This window comes from Cydia amplana, chromosome 7 (genome assembly GCF_948474715.1).
Source record: "Cydia amplana chromosome 7, ilCydAmpl1.1, whole genome shotgun sequence".
Classification (NCBI taxonomy): domain Eukaryota; kingdom Metazoa; phylum Arthropoda; class Insecta; order Lepidoptera; family Tortricidae; genus Cydia; species Cydia amplana.
In genome coordinates this window covers 16,285,133-16,303,198 of record NC_086075.1, presented here as the reverse complement: position 1 = coordinate 16,303,198, position 18,066 = coordinate 16,285,133, and the positions used below count along the sequence as shown (strand labels likewise).

Here is an 18,066-nt window from a genome sequence, read left to right as displayed (position 1 = left end):
CTCGTGTTGCAGTCAAGTGAGTGAAACCGTTGTCGTATAAACAGTTTAAAGTATGTCTCACGAAAATTTAATATCGAATATAGCACAATTAATAAAATTAGAAGACAACATATTCTCACACTATGTTTATACACATAAGATTACATATATACTTAATCCTCAGACACCCCTCTTATTTATAAAACTTTACAAGCCCTAAATAGTTATGTTATGTATGTTTTATCCTGGTTTTATCCCTTTCTTACAAATACAAAATTCTAAATGTGACAAACGATTATTAAGTATCAAATAAACACCAAGGCTCGTAAATTAAAATTTCCACTTCAAAATGTTAAAATAAGTTTTAATAAAAACAAAGTTATCGTATTGCCACATTTAGACAAACACATGTAATGAATCAAAGTCCTTGGTACAATCAGTTACTTTTAATTTACTCCGACTACTTACTTCTACGTACACTTTTAAACAATCTTAAGTTCACAAGCAGTAACCTTCGTGCTAAATTTAGTGTTGCTCGTTCCAGCGCCGAGCGAGAATGAATCTTCCACCCCATGGTACATTATATTTATACTCTTTTATCATTACAATCTGCGGGTAGGAGAGAAGGGTCATTTTCGCGACGACCGACAGATTAATTTAACAAATATTCGGGTATACACAGATCATATTTTTAATCACTACCTACTGAATACCATTATTTTAACCTAACTCACACTAAATAATTATAATTTATTCTCGTAATCTTATGAAATATCACACACAAGTGTTTGTTGTCGCTTTAATAAAAGCCACTCGAAAGCAACACGACCTATTTTTTGCTAAATATTTAAATCACTTCCCTCCCCGCAGGGTGCCAGCATCACTCCTTTAAAAACTGTAATAAATTGTACCTAAATAAATGTTAGATATCGTATCTGCCTTTGACACTTATGACTAAACAAACATTTGTAACTAATCAGCTAATGTATTTTCCGATGATTAAAAATAATATTGACCGGGACTAGTTTATTATATGTTTTTTCCGGTTACTAATTATATTGCCTTTATCAAGTTTGTTTAAATGGGCTGTATTTAAAAAGATAAGCAACTTTAGTGTATATCTATCGTTACAGTTATGGTTTAGTTAAAATTAACAGTTTTGAATGATTCACGGTTAGTTTCACTAGACTTATATCGACCGGGATATGAACCGTGATTACCTTTTGTATTGTTTTTGAGCTCCCGATATTTCGACAAGATGCATGTATGTAACTGCGTCGAAATATCGGGAGCTCAAAAACAATACAAAAGGTAATCACGGTTCATATCCCGGTCGATACCTATAAGTTTAGTTAAAATTATAGTCGAAAACTGGCTGTTTTTACGCTTTCACTTAAAATAAGACAGGTAGGGGCAGTAAATCTTTCAGCAGGTAAAGTAAAACTGCGTAGGTACGCGGGCAAATGATTCGGCTCATGCGGCCTCCTGTCAGCATGTTAGGTTAAACCAATCCCAAAAGTACTTGCTTAAAATACTCGTATACATGGGAAAGTGTTGTACATACATAATCATATGGACGGTTTTACCTGTGGTGTCCATTTAAATAAACCTGTTAAAGCGTTTAAAAAGTAAGATTAGTCTAAAAACAATGGTGCATACTGGCAACCTTTAAGTACTTAGGACCTAATCTAACCTCTAGTCATGTTCTCGAAAAGCAATCAGAATAGTGAATAAGCTCAAATTCAATCCAGTTATCTCACTTTTCAAGCACTCAGACACAGACGATAAGTTCCAAATACCTTCTTAAAATATTAAGATAACTACAAATGGCGATGATTGGTTCTCGAGACAGAACTCGGTCTCAAGTGCCGGCTCAGAGGGGCTACCGCGAAAACCGAATTACGCAAATTGCGGGCATTTTTCCCTGTCACTCTAATTACGCATTCATTGGAGTAAAAGAGAAAGATCCCCGCAATTTGCGAAATTCTGTTTTCGCGGTAGCCCCTCAGTATTACTACGGATAAGTTGAGAGCCGAATCGCAAAGTTGTACCCATTATCTTGTGATCGGCTTTATTCCAGCAAATTTCTTAAATAGCTAATTTACATGTTAAGTAAAAAGAGATAGGTACCGATTTAACTATACTACCGAACACGTTAAACGCGAGTTGTTTGTAAAAGGGTTACTTCCTAAGATTAACATTTACGTATTAGCAATTTTGAATGATCTATAGGTATTATGTTAATTTTTTTTTACAATTTCATCATAACTTAAACACGATTACGTGGATATTAAGATATGAAAAAGCAACACTTATGCCGCAATAAATACACAAACGAAACGTCTAAGATATTAACATGTCCAGATGTCCAACCCAAATTCCTATATCTAAACCCGTACCCTCACTCCTTAATACTAGGCCGCGGTATTTACACCTAAATGTAGATGCCTAAACGAAAACGCTGAAAAATTTAGCTCGCCGAATAATGGCTGTCGTAAAATTTTCTACTACGGTCGTTCCTAACCTGTTATCCTATTCTAAAACCAATTTTGAGGAAACGAGCTATATATTATGTTCCTTCTAAGAATTTAAGGTGAACATTAAAAAGGCAAATCTAAAATAACCTATCTAAAAAAAGCTACGCTACCGATTCATAAGTAATTCTACCATTGTGTATTTTTTTCAAATGTAAAATTTCAAATTCCGTCGGAATAGTAAGTAATGAAATTTCCATAATAAATAGAGGCATAAGAAAGCGTTCCGTATTGTAATCGAATTCGTCGTCATCTTGAGGTCGTTATTGTAAAAGCATTAGGTATCTGGGATCGGATCGGGCCGGGAATATAAATGTTGGATCGTTCACGACATTTAGAGCAATATGTCAGTTGCCGGCCTGCGTCGGATGTGCGGATTCTCCTTGCCAATTAACTTCCTTATTTAATTGTAATGCCCAATTAATATTCTCCTTCTGGTGTCGCTTCCGACTTCGCTCCTAACTTTGTCTTTTGAAAAGGGTCAAAATTATTCGCAGTATTTAATTGTCATCTTGAGTTTGTGTTTTTAGAACCCCCCATTTAAACAGAAGGGTGTAATTTTTGTACATACATAGAGGAGCTAGTCGACGTCCTTTGTAAGTAATGAATATAATCACACAGTATAAACTTAGTACCGTAAAATGGGGTGAGTAGGGTTCGTGGGGAAAGCTAGTTGGGTTATGAATGGGGAGAGAAGGGATGAAAGGGGGGTGAGATGGTATTTTAAGGCTACTGCTACAAAAATAATGTATTCCAATTTAAAATGGAGCTATAGTAATACTCATAATAAAAAAAAATGATCCAACAATCTTCCAAAATCACCTTTGTATGAGATCCCATCTCACCCCAATTACGAGGGACTACGGGGTGAGGTGGGGTTTCCTGTTTATCGTCAAAGTTATGAAATAGAACTACCCAAAATAAAATAAAAACTAAAATACAAACGTCCGGAACACTTATTATATACACCATTCAGTTTACATATGTAAAAATAAAATGTTATCGAGGTTTGAATGTCAGTTTTGCCCCTACTCACCCCATTTTACGGTAATACCCTAATACCTAACTATGACGCTCCATGGACTAAGAAGCTCCATAACTTACTTATATCGTTCAAATCACTTAGGAACTAAGCTTCCAATATCAAACGATTTCACCAAAACCACGGAAATCTAAAAACTATCGGAACATCTCCCATTGCTTAAAAACATTTCCGTGCATACAATTGGAATGTGATTTTTGTCAGTTCGGTATCTGTCGCAAGCTTATGGAAAGGCTTAAGTGATTACTTTCCCAGTGCGCTTAAGTCAATTTTGCTTCGAGCGGGTTGCCCGTTGCACGCATACGAAAAGGCGTATGTTGGTTACTGCTCGAGTGCAGTAAAGTCCATTTGGCTCCCGGTTTCCGGGTGTCGGTGGCACGCGCCACCCGCATACCCGCACCGGCGCCCGGCGTTCACACGACGCTCAATTTTTCCTGGATGCCAGCGTTGACACATTAGTCTTTGTGTGATCCTAGCTTAATAGGGTTTAGACGTAGTAAAGAGGTATCATTAGAGCCGCGAATAACTAAGTTTTGTTTTTATGTAGGTAAGTTTTAAGTAAAGATACATAAGAATCCTTTTATGGGTCTATTAGATTAGATTTAGAATGAATATAGTTAGAGTTAGACAAAAATAAGTCTGCAAAGATTTTGATAGCGCACGCACTGCAAGTGTTATTTATCTATATATATAAATGCACGTGTCCTGACTGACTAAACCCAAACAATTGTGTTAAATCAATAGTAGGTACCCTCTAAAATATGACAAGTGTGCTTAGACATACAGACACTTTAGACATACAGAGACATAGGTACAGACACTTTAGACATATCAGATAGGTATTTGTTTTCATATTAACTACTTGCGAAATGCGTGGCGGGGGACTAAAGGCGTCTGTCAACTGTCAACAGTAGAGTAGGGGTCCCATAACAGCCAAGTAGACGCCACTTTCCTGCACACAGTCATTGTGCATACAGTAGCATACAGCTCGGATCAATGATAATTTTTAGATTGCCACTAAATAAGATAATAAGTACCTAATAAACCAGGGTGTCGTTATACCTAAAGCACAAGTTCATTTCGCTCCAAATATCACTCAGATAATAGGTATACAATTTACACTCTAGAGATCAAAGCGAAGTGACAATAAACGGCAATCAAGTCATGAGCGTATATCCGCTTTCCCATAGCAAACACGCGCATCAATGGATTGATAATTACAAGACAAAATAATTCAATACATCCCCATTACAGAGTAATTGTTTGGATAACGGTTTCAATTTGCAAGGGTGGCTCGATTAAAACCGTACATAGTCGGGTTTTATTAGACGGGCATGAATAAGTAAGTGATAGGGGACTCATTATGTAAGGAAAACAATTAACGAAAGTGGTTGAACGCGTGCCGCCCGCATCAGACGTACGATTCCAATAGCTATCGTAGGCGGATTAAACGTCAAAGAGTGCTTCGATTGCAAATGGCTGTGTGTGAAGAGGTGGGGAAGGGAAGTAAAACTGTTGATTTCCAAAAGTAAATGGTGTGGGCATCCCGCGGCACCTCCTTTGTATAACTAATATGAAAGCTTATTGACATTACACAAGGGTGTTTTTGCGGCATCCCTCAAGTATTAGAAATAGCTACCTACTGTAAGTATTGATGTCCGCCTACGAGCCATTGACAATTGTAATTTTAATTTGTTTAAAAAAGGATCCAGACTGCAATGGAACGAAGCGCCGCCACCTTTTAGGCCCTTTTAGGACCTTTTAGGTCCTTTTAGGAGCGGCTAAAGGTTGTGAAGACTCAGAAAATTAGGGGAAACTGTTGTACCTTGGACATGGTTTTACCTCGGACAGATGGCAATATTTCCACATTGCCACGGTTATTGAAATATTTCATTTATATTACTTATTTGAAACGTTATTATTAAGTATAAAAAACAAGCTATCAACGAAACTTGAGAGCGGCTGATAACTCAAGAAAAAAATTAAAATATAAAATGTGTTATGAAAAGTCAGTATTTCGAACTTTACATCAAGGATGATTATTTCATGTTTTGCTAATAGATAGTAAAACTTAATATAATAAGTTAAACTTAAGTTAATTAGGTACTCGATGGTAGGATCATTTCAGCCTAATCTCAATTGGAAGTGCTAATTACCAAGCTTACTTGTCCATAAAGTTGCTTTGTTGTACCTCGGACAACGAAAATAGGTTGTACCTTGGCCCGTACTTGCTACTTACTGAAAATATTTTTTTTAACTTAAGGTGTCATATTTGCCGTATTTATAATTATTAGTTATATGCGTTATAAGTTACCAAGTAATCAATTTTAGAAACAATGCATAAAATGTTTTAGGCAAAAATACAAATTTACCATTGCTAAGTATATTTTTCGAAGGTAATTATATACTAGAAAAATCTATTCAATAGCGTAAATATGCTAAAAATATCTGTGATTTCATATATAAATATTTTTTCTATAATTAAAACTAATTAATTAAAATTATCATGTCCGAGGTACAACGGTAGTACTATTAGTTATTCTGTGGTACAACGGGAAGTGACCAGGGTACATCAGGGGTGTTGTTCCTTGGACACTTTTCCCTTTTTTTTCGTCAACGTATCCCATCAAAATAAATAAACTGATCTTAAATTTTTATATCGTAATAGATAGTTTATTAATGTATCTTATAAGATAAACAATAATTCTACAGCCATTAGTTTTTTTTTCTAAAATTCATAAAAGAAAAAACTGTCCGAGGTAAAACAGCTTCCCCTACGCAAAATAGGGATCGAATTCTCCGCCAATTATAGTACTCGAACTGAACAGTTATACTGGTGCGTTTGATTCCGATCGCCTGCGCTCATTTAACCAAAGCTCAAAGGAACGGGGTGCTAAAATCGAAGTCGTGTAGCTAGCTACACGACTTGGCGCTACTAACTCGTAGCTGACAGCATTTTGACAGCTGGTTAATGGGCTAATGGGCCATAGTCTTGGAGCATACAACTAAACGGAGTAGCCATTAACAGGCTTTCCCCTCTGTCGACAATAGGCGGCCAACGGTCATACACAATGTATGGACTGACGTTTATCTGACATGGCTATTTTTACGTTACGCATACATTTGACGTTCCCCTCCCCCGCAAAAATCGGCAGACTGTTTTGTACAGAAAATTACAGACATGGCGTCTCCGTTTGATTATATCCTCCAAGGCCATAGTAGACTATTGCAGAATCTTCTATTTGATAAGTACTAAGTACCTACTTTGGCCCGAGGTTTCGTACTACATAGGTATTTAATATCTGTTTATTTATCTTTTTTAAATTAGGGCCGTTAAACACAAAATATAAAACAACGTCTAGAAGGTTCTAAATCCTTTGCGTTTAGAAGACGGACCCCGACTCCAGCCGTTTGATCAATCGTACATAAATAATACATAACAGAATTACACCGGGTCATTCGTTTTATACCCACCGACGTCGCTCTTAAATACCAGTTTCCTATAAACCTATTCAGACACAACTCGATTACCATTTGATTATAAATAATTGGCCGTTTCAAAATAAATAATTAAGGTTCAAAGAGGTCAATAATCTCGTTTGTAAGCCCGATTGATTAAAACAAAGCGTAATGTAATTAAGCAAACCAAGAGATACCTAATTTAAAGAGGCTATGCAAGCGGAAATTATCACATTTTTAGGGCAAGGCGTGGCTAAAAGGTCCACATGTAAATCAAGCATCAGTAAGATCAACTATTAAAGCTATAAAGTTGTATACATATAATACGTATAATGATGCGTTATGATAATATAGCTCCAGATCCAAATACTATTGCATGTAGAACGCAAATACAAATTACTGAAATTACCTAACTGCGAATGCACGCATTCACAATTTTAGTACTTAGCCGCTTCATTGACTAGACAACAACTGTGTCCATTGTGATTTGACGCCAATTTCCATTATCTCGATTAGAACTAGCTTATATGAATGAATGCCATTAGAGCCAAATACAAGTTTAAATCCGTATTGCAGTCTGTTATATGAAATTGTCATTGATGTACTGTCTCGTTAATAAAAATAATAAAACAGAAACTTATAGGTACAGTCAGCAGCAGGTTGCTAAGCGGGCGAGGTGTTTAAAATTACCTTGACGCGCTCTTATTCTTATAAAAATAAAATCGCGTCATGATAATTTTAACACCTTGCCTGCTTAGCAACTATTGCTGCTGACTGTACCTATATACACATATGAAAATTTTATAGATACTATTACATATATTATAATACTTAATACCTACCATAGGTATGTAGCAATATTTGTTTGCACTTATTAGGTAGTATACCTAGTATAGGTATGTTATTATGTTTATTTACATTATTTGTAAATAGTTTCTAATCTAACGACATCGATAACATTATAGTAGTTTATGCAACAGTGATATAATAAGGGTTCTTAAAATTCAAGGGTCGAAGTTACAAAACGAGACGTAGTCGAGTTTTGTAAAAAAAGACCCGAGAATTTCAAGAACCAATTATGAGCTGTTGCATACATTACTTTTTCTATGACAGCTGCAGCAACAAAAAAAAAAAAAAAAGAGTTATTATTAAAAAAAAAGAGTTATTATTAAAAAAAAAGAGTTATTATTTAAAAAAAATTGAGTTATTATTTAAAAAAAAAAAGAGTTATTATTGTAAATGAAAACATACCTCTTTCAATCAAGATGATCGGAACTTGTATCTTTAAAAAAAATAAAGCAGTTGTATTATACTCATAAGATGACTGCTAGCAGTCATCTTATGAGCCTATAGACAAATCATTCAAATGACATTGCTTTAGATATCACTGTCAGTCATTTAATTGACACATTTAAGTGCTGGAGTAGAAAAACTAAATTAAATACGGAAGTCTAGGAAAATTCATTTTGCTGATAAATACACTTGCAGAAAGCAAAATATACAGGCGGTTTTCTGAGGCCTCCTGGGTCCCTTTGGATGCATACGGGAAAGCACTAAAGGTAAGGAGTAATATCTATTGACTGTATTTCAATCCCTCTAGCTTTGCCACATTTGACCAAGCTTGAGGGCGAGTGAAAGCAAGCTATACCAATTTCTTTTCTAAATTATTTTGATAAGTACGTCAAAAGCAGATTGAAGAATTTAATTTAACATCTAGTTAACAAAGCTAAGAAGAAGAGAAGAAGAATAAGAATAAATAACAGAGTTGCTATTAAGATTTTTGGGATGATGACGGTTGATCCATGAAATTTTGGTTTAGTTTGGTGGCATATGCAGCATGCTAGATGGCGCTGTTCTATGTAGTTAATATACTAAATCGCGCTATTAAGATTTTTCTTGGAATAGTGACCCCAGGTTCATTAAATGTTGCTTTAGTTTATGAATGCCAGATGGCGCTGTTCTATGTGGTAAAAATCCTTAATCGCCTATCAAGTGCCAAGTTCTTTTATCATATGTAAGTAAAGCTGTTTTTTTTTTATGGTGCGCGTTTTTTTCAAATCCTAATCTAAAATCTTACTTCGGGCGCAAGTAGGTACATATTATTTATGATCCGTAAGACAAACCTGGATACCTACGGCCTACGTCAGATGTTGGTATTGATTGTACAAAAATAGGCCAATCAGGTATATGGTGAGACCAGCGGGCTCAGCACGGATCCATTTTTATCCACTATCACTATGCCCGTCACTTTCGCACTTACCTACTTGTTAGAACGTGACAGGCATGGTGATAAATGATAAAAATGCGACCGTGCTACTAGGGCAGTATCGTATCGAGGTTATCAGAGCTGTGTCACGACAAATTCTGAATTACAAGGTGCTGACAAAGCTGAAATTGTCGACCTCTATCCTCTCGGCCGTACCGAGTGCCCAATTAGTGGCAGTTAGCCCTTTCACGAGGTCCGATACGATGCGATATCGGTGTCAAAGCCGACGTCAAAGCAAGCAATTGACATACAGTGGTGACGGCTGTCCGAGAAGGTAAGCCGCGTTACGTATTAAAAATGAGGGATATACGGTAGGTAAAGCTCTGCTGCTAGAGTTAGAACAAGCTAACAATACGTTGGCAGCGGTTTTGATAGCCGAGACTGTGCAAGTGTTATTTTAAACGGAAACTTCTATGAAATTATGACGTTTACAATAACACTTGCACAGTCTGTGCTATCAAAATCGCTGCCAACTTATCTTGGTCTAACTCTAGCATGTAGGTAGCTTCCGGTTGAACCAAAATGGCGAAGTCGTCTCGACAACATTTTTGTTTTTGCAGTGTAAAGCCCCCTACACACTCGTGCGTGAATCGAAGCCGGCGCGAAGCCGCGAACGCGAGTTTGGAGTTGATTTCACTAATCTGCGAAATCGACTCCACACTAGCGTTCGCGGCTTCGCGCCGCGATTCACGCACGAGTGTGGAGGGGGCTTAATATTGATAGCTTATGATATGAAGAACAGAATTATTAAGATTGTCTTGCCTTAAAACGCGTTTAACCATATTCATATGTCGACCTAGCAATCCAACGTGGGTCTAAATAGGTTATTTGTAAAGTTAGGAACAGTGATCGATGCATCTCTTTCTTTTGACATACTAAACACAAGCAACCTGACTAAAATATAGGTATGAAATACCTGCCGATGGTCGTTAGTTTGTGAGCTTTAAAAATTTCAATAATATACCTATTGAAAAACCAAATCCATTACAATTATTACGCAATTTAACGATAAGTAACGACCTTACCCCAGTTCAAAGGTGCCTTTAATTCCTTGCCTACCAATAAACAGACAAACCGTTAGAAGATAACCGCTAAAAAATCCTTGTCCATTGCATATCTCCCCAACCCTTTTTATCAAGCTACATTATATTATATACCTACGTGATTCATTTTGCCCTCGTTCTACAGTAACACAATTCAGTGGTGAAGACAGTCCGTTACTTCCTTTTGTATAAAAGTCGTAGTTCCTATCGCATTCAGAACTAAGGCGCGGCGAGTTTTGAGGTAAGCCAGTACAAGCGCCATTACCAATCGTTCTGAAATTATTACGGATCTCGAGGCCATACTTATACTGGTTAAGTTAGCAGTAGGAATCAGAATCCTTACATTACAACCCGCCGTGGGGATGCGTCTTCAAGATAGGAACCGTTATATAAATCCAGCTAATCGCCCAATACTGGGATCCTCGCATTGTCCAGTCCAGACACTGAATGCCTTCATTGTCTACAGTAGGTAGACACGGAATTCATAAAAACGGCACGTCATAAACGCCTTGCCAGACCGTTTAAATTTAAAGCTTATTGTTATCAAGGTAGATAGTAAAGTTAAACGGGGAGTTGACAAGATAAGATTGCGCAAAATAGGCAAAGGTAGAGAAGATTGATGTTGGAGCCACCGCTGGCGGCAAGTTTGCGCACGTGCTCGACCAGCTGCGCGTTGCACTGTCTCGGGCGTAAATAAAAAATGTTAAGACAGCCTGTAAGATTTCTATTGCTGGCACGTTCTATTGTTGTTGCAAAAAGTGTATCAGAGCATTGCGAAATATATTGTTGTCAAAAAAACGAACCAATTTTAATCACTTGGGACTCGCCTGGAATAGTATACAATGGTCATTGTATGTTTTATGGATGAGATCTTCCGGGGATTTAACGATGACATACGTGCATTGTGCAGATTCCATTACGAGCGGCAACGGCAACTAGAGTTAGACCAAGAAAAGTATGCAGCGCAACGATATTAAGTAGGGATAAGTGCGTTCATACAAATCCGACTGAAAATTCTCGTTAAGCAAACACAGGCGCCATCTGTTGTATAGTATGCGTACTACCGGCCAAGTCGGAGACATATGTTAAAGTAGACTGTACGGAATCATTTATTCAAATCTCGTGTCATTTATTCAAAATGGCGTCACCGCTATCTAATAAAACGTTCACGAAACTATCGACACCGTCATGACGGCCGTCTTCCAAATGACGGCACCGCTTTTTTACGTTACGTTGACAATCAACGCCATCTAGATAGAAACCGCGCCATCTTGTTTACATAGACAACGTTCTAGTGACGTCATTCAACGCCATAGATATAATATTTGTAAAGATGGACCCTAAGCGAGCTGTCACTGTTGCCACTTTGTTTTTATGTACGATTAACAATATGTAACCACCTTGCTGTCGATAAAGTCATATCGATAAACTATCGACATTTCTTGCAATTTGAATTTTTCTCTTGAAAAGTTTATCGATACCTAAAATGAACAAAAAACGCTTTTACGAGTTATCGTGGTTATCAGATCACGATTTTATCGTCACGCCACAGCAGGGAACGAAGGGAAAGTTCAGATTTTTAATTACAATATTTATTATTTATATGTGTTCCGCAATAATTGAATCATTTTATTATATTATAATATATTCATAATCCATTAGCATTTCAATTTTGTTCATTTTTAACGAAGAAATTGAAGCTTTAATTAATCGCTTTTCCGTTCCGCTGTGTAGCGTTTATCGATGTATAACATGATTAAAATCGACTTTTCACGTCACTAAAAATGCACACATAGACCTTTTTACGCACACATACATAGCTTTGTAACCACCAAAACGGCAACAACTGGATTTGAAGTTCGTCTTGTCAACAGTATAGTTGTCCTTTTCTGACAAGTGGCATTTTCACAAGAGGGAGGAGAGAGAAGTGATACTAGTTCCTGCGCAGTCAAAGAGAACAGACACGTTACCAACGTTGGGGCCTTGTTCAACGCTATATAGCGGCCGTCATATTACGGCACCGTTTTCGAAGGAATCCAAAGCTTTATGGATTTATAAAAAGGAAGACTTTATAACTATAGCTGGTCAACCAAATCTTGTCAGTAAAAAAAGGCGCGAAATTCAAATTTTCTATGGGACGATATCCCTTCGCGCCTACATTTTTCAAATTTGCCGCCTTTTTCTACTGTCAAGATCTGGTTGACCAAGTATAAAACCGACTTAAGAAATTACCGACTACCGACTTACCGAAGACGAGGCAGTATGGCCTATGGTCTTAGCCTGTCCAGAAGGACGAATTAAAAAAAAAGCACTGTCAAAGTCAGTTGTCATTGTCAATTCAATTTCGACTGTTGACGACATGTTGACGAGGTTGACGATTTGCATAGTTTGAATAGTTGTTTTGTTGTTGCAATCTACATTTAATTACGAAACTACAAAAATTTAATTGAATAAAGGTTAGTTCAATTCGCGAAACTTTATAACAAATAAAGACTATAAAACGGTAATTAACGCGTTGTTTAAAGACTTTAAAGCAATTCAGAATCCACCCTCTTTTTGTTTTGCATACGAAACTGGTCTTTATCTTCTCAATTAAATTAAATATTATATGCAGTTCTATCAAAACTAGTGCATCTAGCCGTAAGTTTATTGTAGATAGTTTAAAAATAGCAAACCACTTGTTCCTAAAGTATTTATTACGTTATTTTCAGATCTGTGAAAATGCCTCCACGAAAACAGAAGAAGAATAAGAAAAAGCTAACTGACTTTCTTAAAGAGTGCCAAATATCTAAACTTTCCAATGAAAGAGTTAAAGGAACAAAGCCTGCTCAGCCTGAAGAAATGCGAGATGTGAATCAAAATGAAAGTGAAGATCAACAAAAAATATCTCTCAAAATACCCCCTATATTTTTGCATCAACCTGTTGATTTTAAACAACATGTTCACAAGTTGCTATTAGCTGGTTTGAAATTTTACCAGCCACATAATGGACGAAATTACACCAAAATCAAGTGTGCCTCATTTGAAGACCACAGGCGCTTGATACAATATTTAAAGATCAATGAACTGCCGTATCACACATACGGAAATCCAGATCACCGTAAAGTCAAAGTCGTCATCAGAGGCTTGGCTAAAGATACATGTTTGACTGCACTAAAGCAAGATATTGAGTCTCTTAAAATACCTGTAGTAAGATTGCACAAAATGCACACAAAACAAACAAATAAAGAGCATCCCCTTTTAGTGTTAGTCATTGTTCCAAATGAGGAAGGTGAGAAGCTCATGCAAGTTCAGACATTACTGGGCCACTCAGTAAAAATGGAACGTCCTATAGCAAAGCCGAGACAGTGCCATCGTTGCCAGAAGTGGGGCCACTCTCAGCGCTACTGCCACGGTCAGGTTCGATGTGTCAAGTGTGCAGGGAAACATTTATCTTCAAAATGCCAAAAGGACCCTAAGGTTCCTCCGAAATGTGCCAATTGTGAAGGGGAACACACAGCCAGCTACAGAAAATGTTCTCATTGCCCGGACTCAGAAATATTCAAGTTAACACAAAAGCTAAAATTACGTAGTGCTCTGATTGACACTAAACCCATATTAGTGACTTTATCAAACTATCAGAATGACCTTTACGAGAAAACAAATAGTTTTCTCCCAATTGGAGATGAGCCTTCTGACTGTGAATTTGAGAACTTGGAAGAAGTTGATTAATCAGTATTATTATGTTTTAACCCACTTTAAGGAGTAGTAACTTTGTTTTGTTTAATGTACCATTTTTTTTAAGGATCATGATCCCATGATCCTACTGATGACCAGTAGGCACTACAGACAGAAGTGCCTAAACTGCAAGGTTTGAATTTCAATGAAGGTACTTCTGTAGTAATTTAAGATTTTTTATTTTAATTTGCAAATTTACTCTTTAAAAGCCACATTTGATGAAACTGGAAACTGAAAATTTATTTTTAGACTTATCTAAAGATTGATTTAACATATACTTAGCTTAAAATATTGTTGGTTCATGTTCATTTATACATCATTCAGTGAGATTTTTAAGTTTCTATTATTAGTCAAGTTTATGATCTTTTATTCATTATTAGAGTATAAAAACTCACATTTTGTTTACAGTAAATAAAACTAAAAAGTAAATGTAAAAATTAGGCGCTTTTATTTTCATTTACCTTCTTTTTAATTGTCTTGTGATATATGATAGATAAAAATGCATGTACATTGTGGATTATTTAACCCTTTCAACTACAAATCCACGCGCAATCACTAATCGTATTGGAATCTTACATGAAGGTAAATATCAAACCAACCACGCGTTTATTTAGTGGTAAAAGGGTTAGGTAACATGTTTATCAATCTTTTGAATACATTTTAAACATAAAATAATAAATTAAAAATCATTAACTTTAACCGTAAAATCTAAACTTACAACAAATATTTACAGATCATTATTTGTAGTTTGTAGGGTTTAAAGCTAGGTAACATCTTAAATGCAATAAGGAGGTTATATACTTTTAACAGCAGGTTTTAAACTGCTTATTATCAAGTCATTGTTGGCCTCCATATTGGTGAGAGGAGTGACCGAAACCTGTAACAAATAAAACAAAATTAACAATATAACTATGTATTAAAATCTATTTGTATTAAGACGAATACACAAATTAATAACCAGCATATCTTGATCTCAAAATCCGTAAGAAATGTATGTACATTTGTTACGGCTTCACTACGCTGGTTTTACAAAGCTTTGCATTATATTCGTAATAGTAATAGTGATTCCAGACCTGGTACTACCCTCTTCATTGTCGAGTTATACATAGTTATGTATGTTTCCTGTATTGTATAGTATGTTGAATGGCCGTGTTTGTTTAGGGCAAGTAATTCCTGAGGTCAGGTGATTTAGGTCAGAGGGTGGGTGTGTACCTATATCACTTCTAAGTCAAGCTATTTTTGCGACTTTGGACTATTAACTACATCTACCTATACCTAGGTACCAAATTATATACGTGTTTCATATGTTCCAATAAATGTTGAAGTTATAAAATATTTATTTTGTAATTCAGCCGTCAACATTTTAGACACCAATCAAAAATATTGCAAAAAAAAAATGTGCCAGGCGTTTCAAAATCATTCATTGTTTATTTTTTGTGCGTTTTTGTTTATTTCAAACTTATTCATCGTTTATTTTGTTAGTTTGTTTACTTCGTTTGCTGAATTTTTAACTAAAACCACTGCCAAAACAAGTCGCCATATTAGTATGTTAAGCGACATGTGTTTTTATAATTCATTGATATAAAATAATGTCAATGAATTATAAAAATTATAATGGTGGGCAAGGGTTTATACAATAAAATTGTATAATAAATTTAATATGTGGCACTAAGTACAGTCGACAGATTGTTCACCTTATCACGAAGGAAAAGGGTGCAAAAGTGTAAACATATCTTTGACGTCGACTGCGCATACCACACTTTCGTTTGGAGATATGCAGGTAAATCATTTTAGATTTGCATACATCGGCCATACCAACAACAACTCTAGCCCATCCGCTGGCGAAGTGTACCAGGGATGTTGCGAACATCCGCAACCGCGGAACTTCCGCATTATTTTCAACATCCGCATCCGCATAAAATCGTTGCGGAGCTTATGCGGATGCGGATGTCGAACAAGTCGGTACAGGAACGTCTTAGCGGCGGCGTAAGTGCTAGGTAATTTCGTCATTACCTATAACGAAATCGTCTAGCTAGATCCAGAAAAGTCGGCCAAGTTACTGTTTATTAAAAATAAACGTTTCGTTTTTTTAGAATAAAAAAATACTAAAAATGTAATATTTGACGTTTTCTAAGTACCTAATCTTGACATCCGCATCCGCGGATGTCAGCCTTTAAATATCCGCATCCGCGGATGTCAAAAAATCGGCATCCGCAACATCCCTGAAGTGTACAGCTGTAATGTAAGTACCTCAAGTTTAATACTGGTGACCGGCAGCTCGGCGTCCAGCTCTTCCAGCACTCTGTCCAGCGTGTCGACCAGCCTGTCGGCGTCCTTGATGGTGAACACCATGGGTGGCTTGAACTTTAGCACGTTAGCGTCGGGCCCGTCGCGGCTTATGAGGATTTTTTCTTCTCGCATTCTGTAAATGGAAGAATGGATCTTTTTAGAATGATTAAAAAAAACTTGTTTGAAGAATACTGCAAATGCAGTTTTTTGCACACTTTTTTCTAATGTGTAATATATTAAAAACTAGTATTTTTAACTGGCTTAAAATTTTCCAAGGGTTCTAAGGTAGTTTTTAATTTCTTTTTTTGTTCTATCGATATTCGTTGAAGTTGATGGAGATCAAAAAATATCAGATTTAGTTGGGCGCGCGTCATCAAGGAAAAAAATGCTTTATAGGTAGGTAACTGCTTAAAAGCTGGCCATGGCTATCGATCGTGGACTTCATTGTTCTTACTTCACTCCAGTCATCAGGAAATGACGATATGTATATTATTTACCTGTTAACAATATGTTTTGCTTCCGCAGTGGCCGGTGTTCTTGCGTCTCTATCCGTCACCAGCTCAACGCCCACGAACAGGCCTCTCCCTCGCACGTCACCAACTAGTCTATGCTTCAGCTTGAGATCCGCGCAGCGCTCCAGCAAGTGGTTGCCAACCCTATCGGCGCGCTCCATTAGATGTTCGTCTTCGATGACGTCGAGCACGGCGTTCGCTATGGCGCACGATACAGGGTTGCCTCCGTACTGGAATTAAAAGGTACTTTATTTATTTGAACATCGTAATTCTGATAAAGATCTTTCATCGTTTACTGTAGGTAGCTGCGAGATATTAGTGAACACCTAGGCCGCTCCGATATATCTGGTGCCTACCACAAAATAAACAAATGACAATCACAACTCACCGTATTGAAATACTCCACGCCCGTATCCGCGAAGCTCTTCGCAATCTCCGGGGTTGTCACCACCGCGGCCACCGGGTGCCCGTTGCCCATCGGTTTCCCCATGGTCACGATATCGGGTACCACGTCCTGGGTCTCGAAGGCCCACATGTGGGTGCCGACGCGGCCGAACCCGACTTGCACCTCGTCGGCGATGCACACGCCGCCCGCTTGCCGTACGTGCCTGGGAAATAAAAAGGAATAGTTGAATAACATTGAGACGTGATTTTGCTGTGACATAGGAGGTAGATTTAGCTTATATTTGTTTGGCTTTAAACGCGAAGTTACAGTTATAAAAAACAAATACTCATTCGTACGCCTTTTTGGGTGCCTTTAATGACTAATGAGTGATGGCAAAAAGCGGAGACAACAGTATTAGGAAGATCAACGATAAAATATTTCTTTGAAGTTAGGCCATAAATATATTCTATTTGGAATCAATTGGAATCGGTGCCTGGCCTTATTCAAAAATATGATAACCAATATTCACAAAAGTCATGATCAATCAAATGCGTTATCGATTAGATAATGTTTTCTTCTGGTTTTCTTACGTATTATCTACCTACTTATATATTTTCTCCGTCGTTTTTGCCATTGCGTAGGTCGATATGTTATATTTGAAGCTTAAGGTACGTAGTATTTTATATACATTAATAGTAGGGATGTTGTGGATGCCGATTTTTTGACATCCGCGGATGCGGATACGGATGCGGATTTTTAAAGGCTCACATCCGCGGATGCGGATGCGGATGCGGATATCAAGATAGTACCATAAAAAACGTCAAATATTACATTTTAGTA

General features: G+C 37.0%; 1 protein-coding gene across 1 annotated transcript in view; it reads right to left on the bottom strand.

Annotated features, from left to right (window-relative positions):
* The window catches only part of LOC134649573 (alanine--glyoxylate aminotransferase 2-like), a 393,462-nt gene that overhangs the window by 361,606 nt on the left and 13,790 nt on the right, over positions 1 to 18,066 (bottom strand). The window contains exons 7-10 of the mRNA XM_063504372.1: positions 17,230 to 17,449; positions 16,827 to 17,071; positions 16,291 to 16,462; positions 14,813 to 14,917 (exon numbers count right to left, since the gene is read on the bottom strand). Coding sequence (XP_063360442.1) covers positions 14,834 to 14,917; positions 16,291 to 16,462; positions 16,827 to 17,071; positions 17,230 to 17,449 — 721 coding nt within the window. The 3' untranslated portion in view covers positions 14,813 to 14,833. The remainder of the gene's footprint in view (positions 1 to 14,812; positions 14,918 to 16,290; positions 16,463 to 16,826; positions 17,072 to 17,229; positions 17,450 to 18,066) is intronic.